The 27,333-nt window shown below is 45.3% G+C and overlaps 1 protein-coding gene across 6 annotated transcripts; it reads right to left on the bottom strand.

The window, feature by feature from the left end:
• Window positions 1-1,689: 1,689 nt before the first annotated feature.
• SUMF1 (sulfatase modifying factor 1) lies at window positions 1,690-27,333 on the bottom strand. Of its 6 annotated transcripts, XM_040568648.1 has the most exons (10): window positions 27,060-27,333; window positions 25,229-25,402; window positions 23,396-23,470; window positions 13,322-13,404; window positions 11,433-11,555; window positions 10,623-10,737; window positions 9,578-9,691; window positions 5,238-5,283; window positions 4,929-4,988; window positions 1,690-2,476 (listed from the first exon to the last, which is right to left on the bottom strand). In XM_040568648.1, exons 1-10 carry the CDS (start codon window positions 27,300-27,302, stop codon window positions 2,427-2,429), a joined length of 1,083 nt encoding a protein of 360 aa, XP_040424582.1. In that variant the 5' UTR covers window positions 27,303-27,333; the 3' UTR covers window positions 1,690-2,426. The 6 variants fall into 6 exon arrangements, with proteins under 6 accessions (XP_040424582.1, XP_040424581.1, XP_040424587.1 ...); XM_040568647.1 differs by lacking the exon at window positions 5,238-5,283 and having other exon boundaries at window positions 27,060-27,328; XM_040568653.1 differs by lacking the exons at window positions 5,238-5,283; window positions 27,060-27,333 and adding an exon at window positions 26,096-26,161.

Genomic DNA, 27,333 nt, shown 5'->3' on the forward strand with positions numbered 1-27,333 from the left:
AACAGCCAGGTTCTCCACTCTGAAAGAGACTCACTTACATGGCAATTAGCACAAATTTAAGCTTAATTCCAATTTTTGCTAAGCATCAGTATCATATGAAAATAAACAACATATATATATATATATATATATATATATACACACTCAAGATTCACAAATAGCCAGGGATGATTTTTGGTTAGAAACAGTATTCAAAGCACTGCTGTCTTTTTGTGGTTCATGCTAATTAATTTCCACTCGTTGCACTAGAATAATAGCATTCAAAGAAAAGAAATGGGATACTCCTCCCTTACAGAAGTGTTTGAACCTGAGACCAACAGTCTCAAAAGTAAAACAAAAATATTAACAGCACTTAGTCAAACTTGGAGATTTACCTTTCCACTGAAATCTGATCGGATTAATTTAAGGGTGCTTAATGAATGACCTTGTAATAAAATACAGGAACCATAATCCAAAAAAGAGCACACATGGGACACTTTTGACAATCTCAGTGGAAGAGCAGGAAGGCTTCCCTCCACTTATCTCCGAGCCTTGGCACATTCCCAGCGTTGTGGCACAATGAAGCTGGTTTTAAATAGCGATAAGATCTTTCCAATATACAGAATTACATGGTTGGTTTTTGTTTTTTTCTTTCTTTCCCCTCAAGGCATTTTTTTCCAGAATAAAAAACGCCACCGATTCTAGGCAACATCTTTAATAGTGTTCATTCCTTCTTATAGCAGAAATACGCCTTTTAGAAAAGTAGAATCTATTAAGAGCAACAGGGAAATACATTTTTAATACAGCGACGTTAATTAAACATTTAGTAGTAGTAAAATAGCCTTTAGAATAGAAAATATTTAACATAGCTTTCAACTTGGTGGCGTGTTCCCGAATCCTTTCTTTCTGCTGCCAGAGTGACGTGTAGTGTCCATCCCCTCCAGAGGCTGATGCTCCTGGAAGGCGCCCCGGATGCTCTCCAGTACTCGTCTTTCCACGTGAAACACAGAAGTGGAGAAGGACCTGGCAAGCCATGGATGCGTAGTGACCCCCACTGAGTTTACTACAAGAAAACAGTGCTGGGAAGGGGTGGCGTTAATGCAAAAATTGTGTTACACCTCCACATTTTCACTGTTGCCTCTCGAGGCATCTGACAAGACGGCCAAGGTCGATCCCTTCTACACACAGGCAGCTCAGAGGCCTGGCAGAGGTCGGCCACCCGCCTGACATCGCGGCAGGTCTGACAGGACAGCCCCTCTGGGACGGGCTTACTGCGGGGCCAAGCGAGGCTCCGGTTAGCACAAGCCCTGCCCTGGCATAGCAGTGCCTCCGGCTGCCGTGGTCAGAGTGAGAGAGAGTGCAAAACACTTTGCAAAAGGTCTGAAATACATTCAGATCCCCAAACGAGGTAGCTGTCAGAACACCCCCTTCCTCTTCTCCCTGCTGCAATTATTCTATTAAATGAAGTTTTTGTTTGTTTTGAATAGAGAGAACAGTTTCTGAATTTACCTTTTTAGGCCTTAGGGCTCAGTTACATTTACCCTATTTTCACTTTAATGATCTGGTTTTCAGGTAGAGTCATTTTTTAGCCCCAGTTTCTAATGTCATTTTTGCAATTTGCAAGTCCCCCAAATAAGCCTACACTGTCCAAGAGAAATTCCAAGGAAGTTGCCAGTGTTTTTCCATCAGTAAGAGGTAAACCTGAAGAGATGCTTTATGTTTTATTCAACCATATACATCTCTAATCATCACCGTGAGGATTACCACCCCTCACTTGCAGAAGGCACTTTCTAAAGAAGAGCAAACACCACACCAGAAAAAGCACGTTCCTGGATCTCATTTTCAGCGCAACCAGGATGCAATGTGAGAGCTGCGCTGACTGCCCCTGTGGACAGTTGTCTTTCGTCAGTCTTCACCTCTCCTCAAACCGGTGACCGTGCCTCCAGCAAGGTCACAGAGGCAGGAACTGCTTCAAATTTCTTTTAAAGCTCTCAAATCTATAAAAGTCCTTGTTTATGGGATTTGAGTGTGGAAATTCAAACCATACATAAAACTCTCTCTTAAAGATCTTTTCCAAAGGATCTACTAAACTTAACCTTTTAAAATACAATCAGCATGGTTTGGGTCAGTTTTGTGCCAGCGTAGCTCCAGGACACTCCCACTGAAACCAACAGCAATAAAAGGGTCGGTCAGGATAGAAATCCAGGCCAGGTTCCCCAAAGATAAATACAGGAAGCTTCCAGCGATGGCGGCTAGTGCTGGATTCCCTGCCCCACAGGAACGTGAAGAGTTTCTCCCTTCCGCCTCAGCAGCAGGTGACACTCCATGCGTCTTTTCGTCCTTGGGTGCAGCGCAGCCGCTCAGTCCCAGTGTGAGAGCCCCTTTGTCACTGCAGGTCTGGCAAGGCGTCTGCTGCGCAGCGGAAGCCCAGATTTGAAGCGGAGCTGTCAGGCGTGTTCTGACTGCGGGCTGCACAACGGTACCGGTAGCAGTAGGACTGGAGAGAAAAAGGGGAAACGGAAATTTTAAGTGTTAATAATGAAGCCACTGATAGAATGACGCAATTGCTTTCCAGATATTCCTGCTAAAAGCTATGAACAGCCCTCTCCCAGAACGGGCTGCAATCACGCCGCAGCTGCCTCCAAAACCGAAGGGAGGAACCACTGCCACTTCATCTCTGTGCGTGCCAAGGGAACGACGCTGTCTGACAGGACTGGTCCTCGCCCTGATGTGTGTAGGTGAACAATCTCAGAGCTTTCATTCTGCTGGCAGAACTTGGTGCTCCTGCGAGGGACCAGTCAGATCAAAAACGGCACCTGAAACAATTCCGATAAGGACCACTGCACTCGTAGAGCTCCAAGCCTGTACGAGTCACTTTGAGAAACGCTGTTAGCTTACAGCCAGCCAGCCCAGTGCTTTGCTGTTACTGCACCATATCTGGCTGAGGCTTTTTGTTCCTCTCCTCCAGCTGCAAGCTCCTGGCCTCCAACAAAAATGCCGCTGTTCCTTTCCGGCTGGTTCAGCTGCATATGGTCAGGCTCTGAACCACATTTCAGGAACAGTTGAGTTAAAAAGCAGACGCCCCCCCCACTCTGGGGGGCTAGGGGAGAACAGAGGGTAGTGCGTGTTTCCCCCACCCCTTTAAATAAAAATCCCTTCAGGAATTCGGGTGTAGCTACTCCAGCAATTGTCCTTGCACAGTCACGAGGGCAGTGACAGCTCGTGGCCAGGCGACCGTCACTGAGAACCGCGCTGTCCCTGCAGAGGCAGCAGGTCACTGATGTTTCTCCCCACAAGTATCTCCATCTAAGGAGACATTCCAACACCAGTTCCTCGCTCGCCCTGCTACCGACACAAAGCCGGAGAGCAGCAGCTGCCCTAACCAAGAAGGGGGCATGTTGCTGCTGTCGCACGCGGCAGAGGTCTGCCCCTAAACTTCAACAGCACGCTATTAGGATGCAGAAGCTGAACTATTTTGAAAATAAAAGTATGTGCTACATGTATGTGTAAGAAGGTACAAACTTCGTCAGCTCCAAGGGGTAGGACAGCCATGAGTCTAAACAGATTTTTAGGCAGCTAATGAAGAGCCCTTACACTAATAGTACTTGGTGATTTTTTTTTTGCCTTGGTATACAGCCTAGTTTCATCACCTACAAAAAACTCTAGGACAGACTAGAATCTTCACAAGCCTTTAAACTGGGTCGCATTATTCAGCACTGAAGATGAGTCTATTCGAGTGTTAATTTAATCAAAACTGCTAATTAACATCTGACATTGATTTCACCTAAGAAGGAAGTCAGTGTAGAAAATGGGACCTCACTGTAGGAAGATTTAATCTAATTATGAGGATTGTTTGCCAGCAGCAGGCTTTGCAAGGGAAAAAAAAATAAGAACAGAACAGCTTTAATGAGAAAGGAGATGTACAGTGAGCATTTTCTCCAGTACAGTGTGAACGGAGTTTGAAACGTGATTTATGTTCATGAAAGTAGCTTTGCAAAACATATCCCGTATTTTCCAGTAGAAGTTAAACCAGAAACACATGAAAGGCTGTTCCATGTGGTGGTACCCAGGCTCTCCAGAAAGGATTTCAAGTCTGCTATCATGGAAGCTGAAACATTTAACTCCCAGGCATCCTTCTCCAAATTTATTATTTATGGAGAAGGATGTATATTATTTTCCAAAGGAAATTCTGGAAATAAGTTAGGGGTCCTCCACGATCAAAAAGTATTTTCTAGGGAGGAACAGCCTAAGAGTGGATGGAGCAGCCCCTACAGCACACTCAGAACCACGTGAGAAGTACTGGTACTCGCCACGCTACCTTAGCTGTTCTCCCAGACACCAGGCGTGCGTTCAGACCCCGCTTTGTAAGCTTCAGTTTGAGTTAAAATTTGCATCAAACAATATTTGTGCTGTTTTCCAGGCTGTCCTGCCAAGCCTGGTGACATGATAAAAAGTACTGAAGTTTTTGAATTTCAGATGATAAAAGGTCAGTTGCCTTTTACACTGAGCTCTATATTTAGCTCCATATAATACAAAGGAACATTTATCTAGAACTGGGATCTACTGAACAAGCAGTATCTTGGTCAAGTTGCTTTCAGTTTCCCATGCAACCAAAAACTCTGCAAGTCAGAGCTGAATAAGCTTCAGCTTTCCTGGGCAACAGTATCTATGCTTACTTCCTCCTTGCCACAGAGACATCTGTCTCCTTCCAGAAGGAAACTAGCAATATCTAGTGAGCACACTAAAACAAACACCTATATAGCTTTGTGCAGAACGCTTGCAGCTTGCTGGCGAGGCCTGTCTCTAACTGCTGTCACATACTGGATGCCCTGGATACGTTCAGTTTAGTCTCATAACATCAGAAATAAGTGGAAATGGCTGGAAAGCAGAAACTGCTAACAAGCCAATGGCTGAACGGATGGATTCTGGTGCAGGCCTTCTCGCCTTACCTTGTGGCACATGTAGGATCCGCCCTTCTTCACTTTGTCGGTCCCTGAGGCGGGCCCTTTCTGTGGGGGAGACAACACCGGTTAGCAGCCACTCGGAGACCAATCGCCAGTTACAGGGTAAGGGTACAAAGCTGTAGGAACAGGGAGAGGGACAAGGAGCACCCGTGAATATTCAGAGTGAACAACAAACTTCAGCCGTGTCTGAACAAGGCAGCTTGAAATGATTAGATGGTGAAGGCTTTGCAGACAGGTGAGTAGATGTTCTCCCTCTCTGCTACTGCAAAATTTCACATTCCAGTTGCAACCTACCTGCCACGAGCGCGTTGCCTGTTTCTGTAAAGCACCTGGTAATAGGCTGTAAAAAGCACAGTGGCAATCATGAGAGTAATCATCTCTGAAAACAGTTCTGATTTTGTAGCCTCAGACAGATTACGTACCTTCACACACCAGCCTGCACGCTCAGTGAAAGCTGACTTGTCAGCTCCACTGCTCCGTGCCACCTCCGCAGGGGGCTACACAAACACATCCAAGGCCCTGCGTTCATCGCCGTGCGGACCCGTGAGCCTCTAAGAGCACAGAGCAGCTCCGTTTTTCTAAGCACAGCTATGCTGATCTGTGGCCAGTTAGAGACGAGGGGCTGCAATATCCAATGCTTGGTGTTTATTCTCTTCCCAGTCCCCAGTGCAGACTCACAACACAAGTCAGAGACTGCGCTGCGAGGCATTCTGTAACATCTCCCAGTCACTGGGTACTAAATTTGTTGTTATGTGGGACTGTGACAGCTAAAAAGGTCTGCAGAAAGCACTGCACTTACGAGCAACAATTTTGTAATTGCAGGTACGTTTGCAGAGTAATGTACGTGATTTATTTAAACTGCCTATGAAATTGGCCCTAGAATTGCTTTAACAAGGTTATTTCACAATTCTTTTTCAATTCCAACTCCAAATAATGGCCCACTAGTTCAAGGAGAAAGCTGGGCTTCCTTGATAACACTCTTCTGCTAGCTAGATGATTCTGTGATTTGACACACTTATTACACAGGTGAGCAATTCTCCCACTGCAGTCCTTTTAGCTGTGAAATAGTTACTACTGCAATCGTCCTTCACATCAGACTGCTGCGATACTTGGTTTCCAGTATTGATACCAAGCGTTCTTACATGCTGCCTACAGTCCCTGTGCATTGAGAAACTACTTTTAGGAAGGAGCCAAAGCGTCCTATAACATGACAAACAAGATCAAGAAAATAAACGGTGTTTTATCAGGTAAGTGGCAAGCAAAGCCTAAAAGGTAGTACAGCCACTAAGAAGCCTCTCAACATTTACATGTATTTTTATTCTGTACATGCCTCAAGAAAAAGGCCTTGACCAATATAAAACTACACTCACCGAAGGAAATTTTCACCTCTAACACCTCCTGAATGCAGGACTAGTTCCCCTCTAGGAAAGAGGTCCTTTGGGAGGGGATTGCACAGAGAAAAGCAGCGCCCTGAGGACGCCAGCTGTCCAGTTTGGTTACCCCTGGTCACTGCAGTCCTACCCCTGTGGAGGCATACAGCAGTCCCCCTTCCTGCTCCTGCGTTACCAGCATGGAAGTTCCAAACACACCAACCCTGGACAAGCATTCATAACACTGAGTAAGATCCACGGGGACTCCCAGAAAGCCCTGAAAGCTGATGCTGGTGCTACAGAAGCTCTCAGCTGCACCCACTGAATGTGACTGCTCTAAGAGCCTTCCCATTCTGCACCTTCAGCAGTCTCACATTTAGTGCAAAAGCTTTTATGAGAACTGGTAGGAAAAAAAAAAGTTTGGCCTACTGCACTGAATATCCTACAAACACGCGAGGAAAAACACACCCACGTACTGTGTCCTCTGATTTCCACGCCTGGGTGCTCCCCCGCAGGGCAGGCTCACTCCTTTTCCAAGGTCTCTGGGAACTGACTTCCAAACCTTGCCTGCAGATGCACTGAGCCCCGCTGTACGATAAGCCACGAAGAACAAGCACAATCAACTCAAACAACCTGTTAATCTCATTTTAAGGGAAGCCAGGGTACAGCCAGGCATCAGAAAACTGACCTAAAAAAAGCCACATGAGAACAAGACAAACCAGAAAACAATGGAGCTGTTGAGCAGGATTTCCCATTAAAAACTGCAATGCAAACACAGAGCAGCGATCTTTGCTGTTAGCTCCGAAACAGCTCCTCTGAACGAAGAGGGGTGTGCTAATTTAGGGTGAGAAGAAGGTTCATTGTCCAGCTACACAGCTACAACTGCTGGAGCACACAGTAAAGGTCCTATATGGCCCTATACCTGGCAAAGAAGTTCTGTTGTTGTTTTTTTAAACCACTGTTATAGAACAATATAAATCTAATACTTTGAGAAGACAGCAAACAATTTACAAAACACTTTCAGATGTCTCAGTTTATTTTTTGCTCTTGGTAATTATTTGTGAATGCAAGCCAATGAATTACAGGAAAAAAGCATGCGTAAAATTCCTTGTTACATTCCTTGTTACCAACCCACAATATAGCCAAAATCTCTCCAGTTCTAGAAGATGGAAGGTTTCAGATGTTACACTAAATGTGTTAAAAAAAATAAGAAAACCTTTCACCAAACTGACCCTCTAGAAGAACTCCTAGTCTTTTAGGCAGAAGGAACGTATCCTATATATAGGTTACATTGACTTGTACTCTGGAGAGACTTAAGAGATTGGCTCTGATAGATATGGTGCTAATCATTTTTAATGTCTCAGAAGATACTGCAGCCTGGCTATTTTGGGACAGCTTTTCACATTATGAGATTCAGTTTCTTTATCCATTTAATCAGAAGAACTCTTTGGAATTCACTTTGGAGGGCCTGGCCTCAGACCTTACATCCTGACACTTGGCTTCCCAATTGAAAAAAAACTAACAGCATCCTTATTGACACCTCCTTGCTAAATCCTTTCTGAAGCATTTGGCAAATGTTTGTGCTGAATTTAAAAACCTAAACGTAAGAGACTGTGAGTTTGCATAACATAGCAAAATTCTGAAGTGAAATAACTCGTTTGTCACCAGCACCTTAATTCAACACAGAACGTATGCAAGGCAAGAGCTGGTGTTTGAAAGAGACGGGTGTGTATTTATACATTCAAGAGAATTCATCCAATACAGCTTTTCATTATTACTGAATTATTACAGAAATGGGCAGAAAATTTGAATGATCATGAAATTTTCAAATGGCATCATCTGACTTATTTGTACACACCGAGAAATAGCACCTGGCAATCCCACACAGCCAAGGTTCCAAAGGAAAGGAGTGTTGCTGCCTTTTTTTTTTAAACTATTGTTGAACTACTATGACTGCCTGCCAACAAGAAGTAAAGAATGGCCCATCCTATTTCTTTTAAATCGAGCAAAAACAACAAAAAAAACTACATTCCCAACATTTCAGTTATTTGGGAAGAGATGTGTAAATATAATCATCTGATACATAGCTTAAGCCACCAGAAAGACCTGAAGGATCTTATTGGGATACAATAACTTGAAATTGGCCACAGCCACTGCATAATGTTCATCATGCACCGTATGGGATTAAACATAACACAACTTTCTATTTGTTCTGGAATTATCTACTGCCAAACTTGCTTCAATACTAGGAATAGAAAACGTGATCGGTACACATCAGGTCTCCAGATTCTCCACCAGGGTGATGAAACTGCTTGTACAGATCTAGGGCAATTTAGACCCCAAGATGGGCCCATTTTCTCATGCTGGCAACATCCTTCTGGAAGAGCAGGATGTCAGCCTCTGCTACGTACTGACCAGCAGAAAAAGTTTAACAGGCTCCTCAAGCTGCTTCCATTTGCTGACTTCTCAGACAGGGCTGTGATCACGTCCAGCATACCAGACAAAGCCAGCGTATCACACGAGACCACAGCATGGGGATACTCAAATCCTGCAGCAACAGATAGCTCCTGCCCAGAGAGGTTTAACTCGTTTTCTCATTACAGATAACTGTGTCTGAACAAAACAAGCTCTGTGAGAATGGAGCAGTTCACTTCTCGGATTTAGTCATCCTAGATAAGTGAGAGAGAAGGGGATGTAACATTAGAGCTTGAATCTACTGAGAGATAGCGCATGAGAAACCCCACAAACAAAGCTTACCCTGCTGGGCCTCTTTCTCCGGCTGCCACAAAGAAAACAAAAGATTAACCCCATCAAAGCCCAGTAAGCTACTTCTACCCATAAGCGTCAGCTTTATTACATGCCGAGTTTTAAATGAGCTAGTAGAAGGCATTAAAATAATTCAGAATGGTTTGTTCTCCACCTGGAGAACGAAATAAATAGCGCAGCTTGTAGCAACAAAACAACCCTCTCGCATTTTATTTATTTTTTTAAAACGTAATTCCACTGTATTGGCAAATTATTGGTCAGCTTGGAAAGATTCAACTGCTAACCAATTGTGGAGGTTTGTCCAAGAAAATAAATGAAATGGCACTACTACACTACTAGTGCAGTGCTGATGACTTGTGGCGTGATACTTGCTGATTCACCAGAACACAGCCCATCCCACACAGAGAGGAGCAAAGCACAGTATGACTCTAAACAGCAACCAGACCAGAGTACTAAGAGGGAGTTCTAAACCTCACGTGATGCCAATAAAATACTTACGGGGTTATGAGCTTCCTCTGCTGAATGATGAACAGCCCACCAGTCAGATGTCCATTCCCAGGCGTTTCCTACGATGTTGTACAAGCCATATCCATTGGGAGGAAATGCAGTGACCTGCAGAAGATATGTAGCACAAATGCAAGTTCCTTAAACCACGCCATGTTAAATAAGGTTTTTAAACCTGAAGACCTGTCTGCTGAAGGCACGTTCATCTCTGCCAGGAACACCTGCCTTCGTATCTCAAAGACAAACAAGCTAGTAGTACAGAACTATAATACTTTTACATACTCCATTTAAATAAAACTGAATGAAAGAATGCACTGGTATCATCCTCTGTGTTCTCAGCACCGTGTTTCTGTGATGGCACATGGCGTCTTCTCATTGGTTTTGATCCTCTAAAGAGGGGCACTGTTTGATCACAGACCTGCACATAGCATTTGTATTATAAACTGTGTGCTCATGCCTCTAACTTCCAGATTCCAATTCCCTTTCCCACCTAAGAAAAGCAAGAGCAGCTGTCAGCTCACACGTACAGATTTCTCCACTGATTAAACTCTCTAGACTTATTTTGACTGCCACATAATTTATGCACAAGCTTGTCTTTAAAATTCCACTCCATTGTTTGCCATATCGGACAGACTCAGCCTTTCCAAAAAGGGAAGTTTCATTTCTTTTAAACTATTGTACAATTTTGTAGGCTTGGGAACACCTAACCAAAAATGAGAGCTAAGAAATTTGCTATGCCAAATGTGGAGGCAGAAACTATTTCAGCATCTTACTCAAAAGTTACTGGAGATAGGGAAAAGAGGTCAGTTTAAGAGGAACTAGAAGTTAAAATGAAGGTAATCTTTACTTTTCAATTAAACTTTTAAAAAGCGTCCCTTGGTAATACTCAAGCCTGCAGTGAAATATATTGGAACTTGAAAATCTAAAGGTGAAAGAGTACAGTAATGGAAAACGTCTGCTGTTCACTGTGTTGAACACAGGCCTCAATTTTAGGAAGAAGTTTGTTTCCGTATGATAATTCACGCTGAGACACACTTACTGGTGCAGTTCCTTTGTACCCATCTTCTGCAGTGTTGTTGCTTGGGAACACTCCCTGCCAGATATTAGCATAGTGTTGGCCTTTTGGCTGAAGCTTGTTGCCCCAAGGGAAAAGCCTGTTAAAAGACAGAAAAACAGTTGTCAAACTTATTTTTTTTTCTTCAATAAAAATAAAACACCTTAGCCACCCTTACTCTGGGGAAACTGTTTGTATTCCAGTTCAGTGTGTACCAGCATCTACCAGAATTAAAAGTTAACGAGGTTCTGCAAGGACAACGTGTACACAGAGGAAGGGAAGGCAGCACTTGCTAGCGCTGCCCTGTGCAGCATGCAGTCCAGGACACAGGAAGGAGAATACACAAACTTGTTCACCTTGTCTTCCTCTTCTCTCTAAGCCCACAGACACCTAACAGGGCTATCCACTGCCCCTAAAGCTGCTGTGAAGCAACACACTTATTTACTTCTCCAGCTCTTTGGCAACTCTTTCAGCCTTGGCACTAAGCCCCTTTTTTATCTTCCATCTCTTGCGTGCGATGCCAGCAGTCCTGTGTCCTGGCATTGTCACATCTCCTCTGCTCGGGATCTTTGCATTCTTTCTCTGTTACAGACCTTGGATGACAAAATACCCCTCAGGTATTTACGGAAACCAATTTACCTAAAGGAATGTGTTCACAATAAGCCTGTGTTATATTTTCCACAGAAACGCATCCTGTACAAGAGACATGCAGGGCAATAAAAAAACCTCAAGGCTTTTCCCAATCTAGTAAATATCAGTTTTACATACTATCAGAGACAGATCAGTGGCATTTACCTATTCTCAAGGCCCCCTCGACAGCTGTATTCCCATTCAGCCTCGGTTGGTAATCGCTTCCCTGCCCATGTGCAAAACGCCACAGCATCATTCCAGGAAACGTGAAGAACCGGATGATCCATTCTGGGAAACAAAACAAACGGGACAAGATCGTCAGCAGAACCGGGCAGCCTCACAGCCACACACCACAGGCACTCGATGAAATTCTGAAGAGCTGGCCACAAAGCACCGTGAGGGAGCTCACAGCCTCGCTACTCCAGTCAGGACTGGACAAGTTACGATAGGTGAGATGAGCGTCCTTACTCCTACCAACACCATCTTTTGCAGCTCCCAACCCACGAAACAGCAAACTGCACAAGTTAAACAAAGCTTTTTTCTTTTGGTGTTTTAGGCAGCCCACAGCTTACACAAAGGCTCCTTTTGTTTCTTTCCTTTGTTCTTTTCCTTTTTGTTCTTTCCTTTGGTTTGGTCCTAGGACTGCATTCGAACCCTGGCTTCCCTTTCCACAAAGCCTAAACAAACGCCTCGTCCTCCTTGTCACGAGGACCCTCCCCATCCAAGCCCCCAACACACCAAGTCACTTCAAGAGCTGAGGGTACTGACCCAGAAGACAGCCTCAGAGGGCTTTCTATTAACTTGTTTTTTCTGCCTCATTTAACGAGCCAGTCTAGGCCTGCTCGGCCGTTGTAGTGCTTCCACACGACGAGCTCGCTAGCAGCTGTACCAGGCCAAGTTTGTACAACACCAGATTTGCATGGCAGGTTTCCAGATCTCATGTGCTGACTGTGACCTAAATTTCTCAACCTCCCCTAACAATGCCTCCTGATACTATCTCTATTTTTGCCTCAGATAAGTCTTTCATTGCCCTTGGAGAAACGACAACGGACTTGTTACCAAGCTGTGCAGGCAGCAGATGATGTTAGACTAACACGACCCTGTCCTTAAGGGACTCTGAAACATGCCAGTATCTACTAGATCTAGGCTAGGGAGGCTGGCTATTTCCAGCAGCAGGTTAGAAACTTTAACTAGGGAAGCAGTTAGCGTCAACTTCATTGTCACCTGCCTAGTGAAAGACGTGCAATATACATACGAGGTCCCAAACGAGGACAGTCACATCCAAGCACACAGTAACGTGCACAACTGCAGCAATGGCTCTTAACATGTGCAGCCCAGAGCTACTTCTGCAGCGTCTACCTAAACTACCTGAGAAAAATTGGAGCCTTTTCATTTTCTAGGCATAGAATTCATTCTATTTCTTAACCAGAAGCGATTGTATAAAGATACCGATCAGCAGGTCTCTGAGTTAACACTAGCAAGGCACGGCACTCACTGTAGGCTGCTCAGAGCACATTTTTCCCAAAGCATTTAGCTTCCAGATAAAGTAACAACTGATTTTCCATGATAATCAGCCCAGAAAGTCAGAATACATTAAAAACACAGAACTCTTTAGTCATCTGCTGCCAGAGAGACAGGCCTCTGAATCCCAGATGGAAGACGCTACACACACTGCTCAAGTGCGCACGCAGCTAGCAGTTGCTCTTCACCTCCACAACCAGATTTGCACTGAATGTTCCAAACTTACTAACATTTATGTACCAGCAGTGGAACACACACACTGAAGCACGTTTCAGTATGGTCTCTTTTACCCTGGGGTGGAAAGTAATTACAGATATGCTTGAAATACTGCTGGGACATTAGCCCTACAGCCACTGAACGCTGCACACAACGCACTGGAGGAACTGAAAATTACGCCACAGGAGCAGCAGCAAGCAGGTAACTAATCAAAACCCTTTGTTGCATCTTGGTTCTTGGTGCATGTGTACAGGTTTATTTACAACAAGCATTATTTATATATTTATGTTATAATTGAACAGCCATTTACAACTTACCTGCTGAAGATATTGGAGTCAGGCCCCTCGGGGTGCTTCCAGTTGGCCCCCTTCACAGGCAGCCACCAGGGAGCAGCTGCAACCTGAAAAGGGACAAGAATGGCCAGGGAAGACCATGTGAATACCCAGCTACAGGTTATTCTGAAACCGACACGACGTGGCAGCTGGCCACAAAGCTTTAACTCACAGCTCCAGGCTCTGCCTGTAGCTAACTGACCCACTACATCCCGAATCATCCCTGATGAACCAGGCTGATCACTTGATCCATGTTACAGTGACACTGGCCAGGAAATAGCCGAAGGTATGGAAAAACACAAAGAAAACACCACCCAAAAACAAGGGAGAAGGAGACCAAATGCTGAGCATACTGTCCTGAAGTACAGCCCTCTGGCTGCCTCTCCTTCCTTTCCAGATTTTCTCACCTGCAGGTCTGACTCAAGCCAAGGCTTGTTCCGTTGGAAGGCAAGGTCTTCAGCCCACTACCTGTGGTGGACCACACTGTCCTCTCAGAAATTCAAGTGTAATTCTTCACATCTGAAAGCCTACGTCAAGTACATCTCAGGTGGTGGTGGATGAAAGAGTTCATCTAGAGCATTGCAGTTGTACTTGGGCCTTTCACAACATTACGTGCACCGTGCATTTAAACCACTTAACATCCTGGCTGCTTTTGGTCTGGCACATACTGCAGAGATTATAGAAGACAGCTTTGGCCTTGAGAGGGTTTTCATCTCAATTATTTGCTCCCTGGAGTCAGTGTTTTGGAATAACTAAAACAATTCTGATGACATCCTTTAACTAGGGTCAGAACACGCGTCTTGCGACACATTTGCTTTCCAGCTATTTTAACTCAGTAAGCTGAGTCTGAATTCTTGGCTATCAGCTTCCAGAAGGTGGAGACAGAGGTGACACAGAAGTGAAACTTTTTTTTAGTTTGTAAAAAAAAAAAAAAGTTGTTTGCTGAAGATCTCCTTGCAAACAGATTATCGTGTAGCAACGCAAATAGAGGGCTTCACTAACCAGAAGTCTCAAATTTGGTTTTGCAAAGCCAAGGAAGTATTTGTTGAGAATTTCTTCTACTGTGCTTACTTCCAAGCTGAGAAGGTCATTGCACAGCACATTTAACTCTTGAATTCTAGGAGGAGGCTTCGTTCTTCAACAGTGAAGAGCATTGAACATAATTATTTGTGTCAGAGAACCAGGAGTCATCTCCGACATACATTAGTTAAGGAAAAGTCTCGTCCAAACCTCAGATCTCTCACTTCAATGTTTCAACAGAAAAAAAATATGAAGTGCCTAGGAAATAGAAGTGCTACTAACACACATACACACAGCACCTTATTTTTCAAGCATGCAATCCAGTCTACACTAAAAATAGCTCCCACAGCAGCTTTTCCCCCTCCTCCTATCGTCACAGGATGATTTGCCCCCAGCAGATGCCTGGGTACCTTACCTGAAGGCTGGTTGTTGTCAATCAATGGCAATCCTGGACTAAAGTATTTGCTCTCACTAGAAACTACAGCTTTGTTACTGAGCATTCTAACCCAAAGATGGGATTTCCACTCAGCTGAGATCCTCTCATAGCACTATCCTAAAGCCTCAGAATGGCCAAGCTGCTAAACAGATGCTGCAGTTAATAGGCTTAGAACTAGGCTGATTTAACCAATTCCCTGTATATTCTGAGGTTTAATCTACACTCAAGACACGACAGAAATCTGAAGCCAGAATCTGACATCTCTTAAAGGAAAATAAGAGAGCCACAGCACTATTTGGTAGATGTTCATGTTGAATATGAAATATCAGCAGTAAAATTTTATCCTGATAGTTACTAAACACAAGTTTTGTGTTTTGGGGTGTTTTGTTTTTTTTTTTGTTTTGTTTTGTTTTTTTCAAATTACACTTCTAGTTTAGGGGAAAAATCTCTGCAAGAGACTGCAAAGACTTACACTTTAGAAGACTAATTATGGAAAACATTTTCATTATGCAAAGAAAAAGCAGATGCTTTCAATCAAAATGGTTTATTTTAAACCGAGGAAAATATAGTCTCTCCGCTTGAGAGCACTACGCGTGCAGATCTTCTGTTTCTGGCTCCGATGAACTGAACGCCAAATGGCTGCCAGTCTTTGCAGAACACCCAGATCTTTAGAGAAGTTACACACGTAGTACTAGGACACCGACAGCAGTGACAGACTACATACAGACTGCAATAATTAATTGGGAACTAATTTAAGTCAGCCACCAACAGCGCTGAGTGCGTGCCAGGATGCTCCTTCCCAAAGAGGAAGTCACATACCTGAGATGTACAGTCCTTTCAAAAACTTCTCAGAAGTCTTTAAAGCTTTTAATTGCTCTAAATCTAATTAGCAGGAAAGCTAATTAGACACAGATATTACAACATCACATTTAGTACAGCAAAGCCCTCCCTTGCCATTAATGAGCTTAGTTACTTCCCTAGCGCTGAGCGTTCTCACGCCTCACTCCTAAACACAGGTTCTGGAGACTGGCAGCAGAGCCACTTTGTGCAAACAGCAGCATATGCTGCTGAATAGATCCTGAAGAGACGCTAAATTAGAAAAAAATGGAGCAGAGATCCTTTTCTAGCTCTTTACTGCATAGCCTATCACTTGTGAGAGAATTGGTTAAACAGAGCAGCTCTGCAAACGTTACACAACTGCCTCAACACAGACGGAAAGGCAGTTCCAGGAGCAAACCACGCTTCAGAGGCAGAGCAGCTCACTGCTTGGTTTGGTCTGATCCAGCCGAAAACTTGGGATTATCCAGCTCTCTGCTTCAGGACTAAACTTGAAGAACTCCCTGTTCTGCTTGTCACAGACCCGTAGCACTGAAGAAGCGAGAGCCTCTAGGATTACACACCGTGAAGGTACCTCAACAGTTAACTCCAACCCACGAGTTTTCCGCTCAAATGAAGCAATTTGCACAGCTGAAGCCTTTACTCCCACCAGCAGCTTGCATAAAATTCGAGAAGTTTTAAGTATTCAATTTTCTTATCAAGGTAGGCTGGGATATCCTAACTTTAATTGCTCCATTAACTGCTGATTTTAAGACTTTTAGACTACTTTGCAATTATCTTGAAGAAAAATCCTTCCTAAACACACACAGAAAAAAAAAAAAAAGAATAGGGAAACATCAGGAAGGTCAGTTCCATCATCAGCATTACACTGTGCTACTGGCACTGCAAAAGCAGTAGGGAAATGCCCTTAAAATAAAAAAAAATAAAAATAAATACAGAAAAAAAAACTCAACTGAGGAGCTAATTCGGGGTCTAATTCCACTGCTCACACTCAGTCACTCACTTGAAATAGTGACGCTGCAGCTTTCAACATGAAGCCAGGCCCAAACGATCATGAGAAATTCACGCTCTTGTCCAGATATGCAGCACCAAACCTTTCTGATATGCTGCAGCATTACAATATTAGTTTCACGTGATAAGGCCTGCATTCACAGTCCTAAGCAGCATACACCAGGCCAAGACGTGTACCCGAACAACCAACGGTTACTGCACAGCGACAACGTCAGCAATTCAGGAATCAACTGAATGTGACTTTCTGATTGAAGAAAAGTCTGTAAAACACTTTAATAATCACGTATTAAAGGGTGGCTTGATAAAAAGACACACATCAGTTTCAGAAGGTGAATTAACAGAGAGCAGTTAAGTCTGGCTGTGTTAATCACTGTACGTCTTTAATTTGCAAAACATCCTCTTGGCTGCAAAAGCAACGTGTGCATAGGCTGGAGGCAGGTAAGTTCTGAAGCATTATCTCTGGGAAATACACCCAATGGACACCCTCATTGCTGTCAGATAAAAGTAGTTCTTTAGTAAAGAATATCGTTTTTGGATGAGGTTTTATCTTATCCACGTAAGGCAGATACACAGACATCTCTGTCAACTTTTCCTCCTCTAAGCCATATTCTAAACCTTGAACAGCTGATTCATGAACTACTGAAGGAAAAAATAGAACATCTAACATTTTCAGCAGGGCAAGGAGTTTAAGAAATAAAAATAAATATTGCACAGCAGATGAGCCACTGGCATTTTCCCTTCAGAAACCACAGATATAGTATTAGGCTGGGTCCTGGTCATAAGCAACTTTATGTTTATTCTTCTGTATAGTATTAGCGTATCTTCCTCGTGTCTCCCAAAAGCGCCTTCCACGGCTGAGAGCAGAGCAGAGACCTTCCTGCCACCTCCTGCATTGTGGCGCCTCCTTCCCTGGCAGCCCAGGAGCGCTGTGCCGTGCACTGACAGCTGCCGGCAGAGCTGCCTGCGGGCACAGCAGCTCAGTCCAGCACGGGGACGAGGATTCAGCGATCCCAGACCCAGCAAGCAGCAGATATTCGGGGTGCTGAGTTAGCACAGCCCCACTCCTGGGGCTGACGCGGACCCCGCGGCATGCTGGCTGCTTGCTCTCACCTACTTCAAGCCCACGGTCAGCGGGGAATCAGCGGGGGGCACGAAGCACAGCCCCCTGCCCACTCAGCTTTGTGGTCAAATTGAGAACACGCCACTCGAGAAGGGACGGCTCTGAGCGAGCCGGAGCCGTGCAGCAGCTCCCCTCGGTGCCACAGCCCTTTCCCAGGCGCAAGGAGAAGCCCTGCAGCAGCGGCAGGCCGCCTGCGCACCTCCGCCCGCAGCGCTGCTTTTCCCTGCCACCAGCGCGCTGCAAAGGGCACGAGCGTGACCTACTTCTGTGGCGCTCCTCATCCCCATGGCAACTGGCCTGTGTTTAAGTTGGAACAGCTGGAACCGAGGCAGGGAGACGTCGCAATGTAAATAGTGGGAGCGCGAGCAGGCTCCGGGGCTCGGCGCGAAGAAGGGGTCCCTTGGAGCTGGTTATCAGGGTCGCCACGGCAGCTGCAGAGGGGACTGCAATCCGCACACGCAGCTGTAATTCGTATTTGTGCTCGAAAATACTCTGCAACAGAGCAAACGTTCCGTAATTACGTACGTAAACTGAACTGCAACGTGATTGCCAAGTTCTCCACCAAACCAGTAATTAAGAACGCTGAAACAGCAGCGAAGCAGAGAGCTGAGGTAACCCCCCGGTAACTAACGCTGGATCTTACCACCTCCTGTAGTGGTGCAGGTCTCGTACTACTTAGCACATCAGTTAAAAGTTCCTGCTCCCAAAAGCTCTAATTACAGAAGAATTACAGAAGAATCTGTTTTCGCTCTTATTTTCTGACTTCTGGCCCCCCTCATTAGCTCAGAAATGAACGCAGTAAGGGTTTTTGTTCAATATTAGATAATATTTTGGTTTAACATCACTATTAATATTATAGATATTGCTTGCCTTAAGTCCCAATACTTGTGAGTAGTTTGAGATTGCAGTACTGCAAAAATGAAATGTGGCAGCTTTATAGAATTAGAATAAATAGAGTTTGGGTTGGAGAAAGGATTTCATATTTAATTCAAAATGAGCCCTTTACTTTTATGAAGAGACACTTTCCTTCACATGAGGAAAGGTCATTGAATCTCCTTCAAACAGGGTTATACTTCACAGCTGTGTGAGTCCTCCAAGAAAAATAGCCAGAACTATTTGATACTAAAATCCAGCAAGATTCATTAAGTGCAAGTTTTGGAATCCAGAGGAGCTTCTTTTAAGGAACTGATATTCCTGGTCAGTTCCATCTTTGGAAGTTTATTTTTCAGCCAACATCTAAATCTGCACTCAAGCTAGTCATTTTTTCCAATAACCAAATGAATATGAGCTTTAAGAACGAGGCATGCACGGACACACCTGCAGCCTGAGGCACAGGCAATGCCCCACTTTACAGGGGTAGTTTACACCAATAAATACAGACCAATATTAGCGGCAATTTCCAGTGAGAGCTGCCTGTTGCACATCTCTTAGTCCCAGAAGTGAATGGCATAAGAAAACAGAGATCAACATTTCAACAGCCCTACTTTCACAGCTCCACGTGGAGATTTTTTGAAGCACTGGGGTCCGCAAGAAACAGGCTCACCCACCTCCTCCTCCTTTATTTTGTTTCCTCTGAAAGGCCTCTGAAAGAACAAGAGCCAAGCCTGGTAGAGGCAAAATTTGCTCTTAAGGTACCAAAGTGTTTGTCAGCTTCTGCTTATGCAGAATATATGCCGACATTTTAACAGTACCAGAAAGTACCAATAACCTACCCAATAACCCACCTGCTCTCCCCCAAGCCACAGATCAGCTAGTTGTTACATGCTGACAGAAGGTACATTTTTCACAGCAACTGTTGCAAATGCTAAGACCCCTATCCTGCAAGCAGGAGCATTCCAAATTAGTGAGACGACCGATGTGAAATGCACAACGCTTTCACCATTTTCAGAATGGGACTCAGGACCTTTGAGCTACAAGCTAGAGGAATTGCTCTAAGTAAGTACATTTGTACAGCTCAGGACTACTGAAGAGGTTTCCGTACAAACGAGGATGAACCCAGCACCCAGTAGCTCTGGACTGACCCGAACTCCAGTTTAATAGCGCTTGCTCAAGTCTGCCAGTCAACTGACTTCACTGCATTCCGGGATTAAAATTGAATACCTCCCAAAAATAAATTATGGCTGCAAGTTTGCATGCTCCCGGTCTCTTCATTGCAAAGTCTGTCTGGCCTAGAAGCAAAAATTAATTTTGCTGTCTTCCACAAGCCAAGGATAAAAACGTTCCCACAACTCTCCAGTGAGCAAATTTGACTTATGCTAAACACCAGCCTCTGTAAGTGCTGTTCTGTTTGCCTTTTTCATGGTGGCCGCACAGCAAGCAAAAACTCTTGCAGTTATTTGTAAGAGCTCTTAAACCCCTCATTGGCAAGTACACCTCAGTGCCTCCTCATTTCACAGACACAGCCTGCATGCTTTCTGCTCTAGGATATGTTAAAATGGCATACAAGTGGAATAATAGCATCGGCCATGCATTTCCCCTCTCTGCTTCCTCCTCGACTCAGTCAGGGAAATAAGCGGTCAGGCAAAGAGTCTCATCACAAAATAAGAACAGCAAAACCTCTAAGTGCTGAGGGTGTTTTCCACCCATCTTCCCAACCCCCTCCCAAAAAGAAGGAAAGGAAAAAAACCCTCTGACTGCCAACGCATCAGCAATTCTAGCCTGTTATATCTATGACATGAGAGCCAAGCATCCTAGAAAGGCCACAAGTAATTAACAGCTGCTTTTAACCTGCAAGTCTAAGAACAGATTTTAATGTTAAGCTATCAAAACCAGTAGGCCCACACAAGAAGCTTCAGTTCTGAAGAACCTTCCCCCAAACCCCTAGGAAGTCTTTTTTTTTTTTTTTTTTTTAAAAGTTTGAAGAAGTCCTCGCCAGTTCCACCAGCATCCCCTTCATCCGCTACAGTGCTAAATTCCCATTCTCTGCCACGTTAACACAGCAAACGCAGAGGCCAAAATGAAAACTCAAGTCTCCAGAAATCTAGAACAATTCCGTTTTTGGCTGCTACACCCCTTTTTACTGCTTCCTTCCAGAGGAGGATTAGGTCCCACCTACATTCCGGCAGCAGCAGATATCTGGGAGACCACCTCACCTCCGGGAAACACACACCCAGAGCTCCAACAATTATTCTATGTGCTAAGCTGTTTGCTCCTGCACTAGCTTTCACCAGCCCCACCTCTGTTCTAGTTTAGCTGTCTGCTTCCTTTCAGGGCCTGTGACAAATTTGTCCAGCTTAAGAGTTGGAGAAGCCAAAGCTGCCAGAGAGAACAAAACTCCCGGACACCCCCCCACCACCACACGTGCCTCACTCTTTATAGGAGCTGCTGTACACCAGTTGGGTCAGTACCTTCACTTCCATCTTTTCTCAGTTCTTCGCTGTGTATGAAATAAGATTTGCAAAACGCATTCCTATTGCTCTTCCCGTGTCCATCTGCACTTAGCCCCACTGTGCTTCCACTGGAGAAAAGCCTCCAACCACATCTAGGTTATGAGCACAAACAGCACAGTCATTTCCCCCATCAGCTCGGTGCGGGTATGTTTCAGTACCAGTAACACACAAATATTTGTATCTTATTTCTCCTGGAGATAGCTACGATTCAGGAAGGTACATACCACAAGCTAACGTATCAGTTGACTAAGGTACACACTGACAAACGAGCCTTACTCTTCTCTGTTACTGATCATCACGATCTGTTGATGCAGACCAACTTCACGCTATTTATACTTTCACTAATTACATTTTAACAGCTACGCTGCAGCAGCCAAGTTTTAAAATACGTTCACTTTTTTTTTTTGTAAATATTTGAATAGTGTTAGATTTCTTCCACCATTTTTCCTGCAGCAGGGGCTAGTAAGATTTAAACATTTCAGGTAATCTAACAAGCTAGAAATTACCAGTTTGGCGTTTGGCTGTTTTTTTTTGTTTGTTTGTTTGTTTGTTTTTTTAAACTTGCAGACCCCAGGAAGGATTTGCTTTCACAGAACCCTTAAAAACCCCCCACTATAGTTGGAAAGCTTCCGCATTTTATCAGTAAGAAGTTTCTTGCAAGTTGTCTGTAGCAACTTGTTTCTTGAAAGCACAACCTACAGAAAGCTACCAATTCTGCCTCCACAGAATTTGGGTGTTTGAGAAGCCGACTGCATCACATTCTAACAGTGCACCTCAGAGCTAAGGTCTGCACAGTACTCTCAAATTATAATCTCTCACAGAAAACACATCCTAGAACAAGACGACACAGCTGTGACAGGCAGGAGCCCGTACAAAGTGCTAAGCCGGGTGTTCAGACATCAGAGGTCTGCCGCCAGCTCCACAGCTACCTGCCCTCCGACCCCTTCTCCCTGTAACAGAGGTGCCGGACTTACTTCTTCACCTTCTCACAATATTACAACGTTACAGAACGTAAGTTTGACCCCAGGGACAGCACAAAGTGCCAAACTAGAAGGCAGGCAGTGTTCTCAGAGCACCTAACCAAACCATCAGTACGGTCTTTCTCCAGGTCTATCCCAAAGACGCTCTTTATGCCAGTACCTCCCAAAATGACCTAATAAGAAATATGGAAAAACAGAGCAAAAGGACAGTCACTCTAAGTTCACATTTAACAAATACAGAAAAGGTTTGTAAATAAAAGCAGCCAAAGAGACCAATTTGGGCTCCATTCCAGCCTTCTGGCATAATGCTTCTTCTGTGAGCATTACAGCCAAATTTTAAAGTGTTGGCTGACACACCCAGGAAAGTGGCTCCCAGCACTGTATTTGTTTATACAAGTAGCCAAGACTGAACTTATGCTAGAACTCCGTTCAAATAAGAAATAGCCTACTTCAGAGATTTCTGCCTCACAGAACTAAGGCAGAAGAAAGAATGCCTCTAATACTGACAGCTGGATTTTCTGCGGTGAAGATGGGATGATCCCAGCTACATTTATACTTCCTTCAACATCAGTTATGCCAGTATTTGGCAAGTCCATTTTAGTCTTCTTAGACCTCGCAACACGCAAATGCTTATTTTGAATTAGAAGATACAAACTGTTCTCGTAACCTTTCTTTCCTTGCAGTAGGAAACCAAACCCCACATTTTTGCCAGTCATCTACTGCACATACTCACATGGAGGTTTCAAGAAATCGTATCAGACTGTCCCTCTTACCTAACGTAAAATTAAACTCTAAAGTTTCCCCCCCTCCACAAAAAGAACATCATTTATAGAGAACTATGAACATTCATTACTCAAAGTTACTGCACCATGCACTTGCAAGGAAAATTCTGTCATTTTGGTGAAAATGACGAACTACCAAAACCCAGGCATTCCCAGTTGTTTGTCTGAATAATACTAACACCCCCCAAACTCTTCAACTCGTACCTTGGATCAAACAGTGTGCATAAGTAAAACCTAACGAAGAAATAATTTATTCTCAAACTGTCCCACCTCTCTCTTTGCATATCTAGAGATAAGAGGAACACCAGAGACCAGGCTGCTGATCCCCCATACCTGAGGAAATCGAGTACTTTAGGCCAAACGCTCCTCCGCATTTTTGTCAATGGCTTTGGAAAAGATCATGCAATTTAGATATTACGGCCATTATCGCTAACACGTCTACCCAGTGACTTCCAAGCAAGTTTTACCCTGCCACGTTACTCACTGCCTGATGGATTTCAGACTTCACTTCTTCACTCAGCATTCCCTCAAACACAAAGGAATCGCCAAATTTCTCTGCCTAGAGAAAGAACAAAAAATTGATCGCATTATCAAAGGAACATCCTTAAAATGCCAGTCACATTCACAGCTTTATTCTACCAAGAATAAGGAAATCCTAACAGTAATTTTGAGTTTGCTTTTAAAGAAGCTGATTTGGAATCGCAGAGAGGGCATTTATCTCAGGATGTCATCGTTCTTAACAGCCACTGGACAGATGACAGCTCACAGAGCTTCTGCAAATACCTGCAAACTGTTCAAGAAGCAAGCACATTTTGAAAAGAAGGATCCCATTCATCAAATTGCAAGAAGTTTTAGCATCTGACTAATCTTTACACATTTGATTTTTATAAATTTAAGAGAAAAAAAAAAATAAGTCTTCTTCCTCTTGCCCAACGTAAAAGAGCCAAACAGGTTTATCACCTGAAGGACCTAAGCTTTCAGTCTGACAGAGAGCCACCATCAAGAGCTTTGCTCCCCACACCCTTAACAAGATTTAAAAAAGAAAATACTTCTGGTTCAACAAGATATCTGCACATCTGAGGATTTTTTTTCTTCAGCTGTTTACTTCCACATTTCATTTGCCATTGTAGCTCGGTCTAGACTTCTATTAAAGAAAACCAAGAAGTAGGTTAGCTGTCTACTCTCAGTATGCAGGTAACGTGGACATTATTTAAATGCACAAAAAAAACAGCTTCTGTGCATTACAAAAAGAAAAGCTGCAAAATCAGTGCTGATTTTTCCTAACTCAGTTTATTTTTCTCAAACGCAGCGTGTGACGGGGTGAAAGGAGAAAGGGCAAGAGGAGCACGCAGCGACACCAGCCGAGATGAAGCACTTCCAGCTGAGGCTGCGCTCCATTCAAATACCTCTGCACACGTGCTCCTTCCAGGAGCTGCACGCAACACCGTCCTGTTCAAACTCAAAATCGTTAAGCAGCCTTTTCCATAACTAAGCTAAGAACTTAAAATACAGAACTTGCCATAGATAAAAAAGCCCTTCATCCATCCAGAACGATCCTGTCTTCCAAATGAGAACCAGTTTATCAAGTGAATTCATAAAGTGTCTCCTTTGAGACCTGATCGTTTCCAATGCCTCTATTTGCCTAAAGGCTCGTCAGGGTTTTCTGAAAGCTGCACAGGAACAGTTAACTGTCAGGAAAGATCAGAGCCTCAGGCACAGGTGGCTTCTTTCTTCACAGAGTCTTAGCACATTCTTTCTTAGTCCATTGTTCCCAGAAACTCGCAGAACACTGTTGTTATACTTGCATCTTCTTTAGGCAGCAGGGCTTTCTATTGCTCAGCTTATCATCAAGTAGCTGCTCTGAACTAGACTACAGAATCCTCAACTATCACAAAATTTTTCAAATCCCTTCGCTCCTGCTCTTCTAAATCAAGGGAAAAAACCTAACGGCATTGTTGTACTGATACAAAGATGTCCTAGGACCCAAAGGTCAAGGAAATAAATAAATCCGCGTGGACATCTTCAGCCTCCTGTTAACTTCACCCACGCTGCCTCAGTCACACTGCAGGGAAGATTTTTAGTTCACAGATCAAGACACTTGCTAAAAGTGACAGAAAGTATCTATCCTAATGCCCTTCCAGACTCCTGGGCAACAAGGCAAGACAATTTGGTCTCTCCACTACTTACGTCCAAACCATTCTAGCATGCAAATTCCAATCAAATACCACACTGTGAGGGCCTACAAAAAGGGTAAGTTTTAGTGGGGATTTTGCCATCATCAACAAAGATGACAGAAGACTAAACCCCTCCGCCTTACCTCCGTGAGGTACCCGGTAGCATTCACGAACCTCTCGAACTCCTTGTTGCTGACCTCGTGCTGGTCCATGTAGAAGCCGTTAACGCGCACTCTCCTGGCAGGCCACTCTCCATCCTGCCGGATCTCCGGCTCATCGGTGCCCATCGTGAACTCTCCTCCCGGAATAGCCACCATCTGCAGAGGAAGCAGTCAACACCAAACAGGTTACGAAAATTGAAGACCGACGAGTCTCTTATCGGTCTTACTGCCCCGCTCCCTCATCTCTGAGGGTGCTCTTGGCTTGCAGCAGCAATTAACCAACGGATGAAAACAGCACAGCAAGGTAACAACATTGACATCGTGATCCCCACCCGCCCAGAAAATAACACAAAGCACAACTTAAATCGAGAGCAAAAACTTTCTTAAACTTAAAATGACCTTACACTTTAACTGTTTCAGTAAGATGTATTCCCTTTAAGGCTTCAGCCAACTTCCAGGGAACCAAAACATGTTTCCCCTCTGCCTTAGGGGGTTCTTCCTGGGAAGACGAAGGCCCCGTAGGTCTTGTCATATCTCACTGTGCGCTTCCTGAGACCCCGCTGAAGAGCGCAGACTGAGCGAACCATTCCTCACCCAACAGCTGTTCTCTCAAAAAACCACGGGCTGCCACGATCCCTGCTCAGGAGCCCGTGCTGGAAGGACAAACGACAGCTCAGGCTCCTTAAAACCTTCCCAGATGGCAGGTGACGTTTCAGGGGCTAACAGCACCCAAGAGCTACCTCGCTGAGAAGCCACCCGACTCCTCACCAGCCAACGAATGCAGTAGGGAAGAAAACTCCCTCTGCTTCATTATCAGTATTCCCAAAGTACCCTCAGTCCCAAACCCACGCTGAACTCAGCCACCTCCCTCTGTTGGCAGCAGATCAGAGGCCTGTGCATGGGTGAGCACCAGGAAATCCTGTCAGCACTGACAGAGGCACCCCTTAGGAGAAAAACCCAGCGCACACAATGCCCCAGCACACGCTGGCAGGGCGCGTGCCCGTCTGTGCCACACGCTGCTCTTACAAGGGATTCAAGCAGGTGAGGCAGTGACGGAAAACAAAGCGAGCACTGCTCGTTCTGAGGGACGGCAGCACGTGGTGTGAGATCCTGACGTTTGGTATGTCAGAAATGCAGGTCTCGTAACAGAACTACTCCACAAGGAAAGTTCCCAGTGTAGCATGGTCCTAACGCTACTCCACAAGCGTCATTTCAGTTCTGACAAAAAAAAAAAAGAAGGCTAAAAAAGACCCTCAAAAAGAAGAACCTCTTTCCAATCCGCTGTAGCTAAAACAACTCCTGGAAGCAGTCCTCAAAGCAAGCCTGAAAACTCACTGGGGAAGCGCTGTCTGAAACCGTACGAAACATTGACTCTCGCTGTGCAGCCTAGCGTTCATTTCCAAACCCTGAAACATCCTGACATTGCCAGGCAGGAACCCCGACAGCCGGCCGGGCGGATTCTGCTGGGAATGTCCCGAGGCTTCCTGACGAGCACCTGCAGCTCAGCAGCAGCAGCACTTGGCTCGTGCGCGCAGCTCCGTGTGCTCAGAGGCCCGCTCCGGCAGCAGGGCCCGCAGCGATGCGGGGCAGCCCCGCTAACATCGGCCTTGCGGCTCCGAGGAGGCGGCGGGACCGCTGCACCCGGCTGCTGCCGAGGCCGGGGCCGGGGCCGGGGCCGATTCCCCTCGCTTCCAGCTGACCGCAGCCGGGTGCCGCCGTGAGCGCGGTGCAGGCGAGCTGCGGCCGGCTCTCCGGCTGCCCCCGGCTGCCCCCGGCTGCCCCCGGCCCCGCTCCCCGCTCCCCCGCCGCTCACCGGCCCGCTCCTGCCGCTGCCGCCGCCGCCCGCTGCCGCCGCGTAGCGCCGCGCCGCCGCCTCCCGCCCGCCGCCGCGGCCGGCCCCGCAGCCGCAGGCCCCGCCGGGAGCCGGATCCGAATCCGGATTCGAATCCGGGTCCGGGTCCGGGTCCGTCCCCGCCGCCAGCAGCAGGGCCAGGGCCAGGGCCAGGAAGAGGGGCAGCAGGCGGGGCAGCGCCCCGGGGCCGCAGGGCGCAGCCATGTTGGGCGGCGTCACGTGCTGCCGCGGTCAC

Source organism: Cygnus olor, chromosome 10 (genome assembly GCF_009769625.2).
Source record: "Cygnus olor isolate bCygOlo1 chromosome 10, bCygOlo1.pri.v2, whole genome shotgun sequence".
Classification (NCBI taxonomy): domain Eukaryota; kingdom Metazoa; phylum Chordata; class Aves; order Anseriformes; family Anatidae; genus Cygnus; species Cygnus olor.

Coding starts and splice junctions, on each gene's coding strand:
- SUMF1 (XM_040568647.1), bottom strand. CDS start 27,302: ATGGCTGCGCCCTGCGGCCCCGGGGCGCTGCCCCGCCTGCTGCCCCTC. Junction 13,405..23,395: donor AGTCTGAAATCCATCAGGCA/GTGAGTAACGTG, acceptor GTCCCTTTTCAG/GTTGCAGCTGCTCCCTGGTG. Junction 9,692..10,622: donor GGTACAAAGGAACTGCACCA/GTAAGTGTGTCT, acceptor TATCTTCTGCAG/GTCACTGCATTTCCTCCCAA.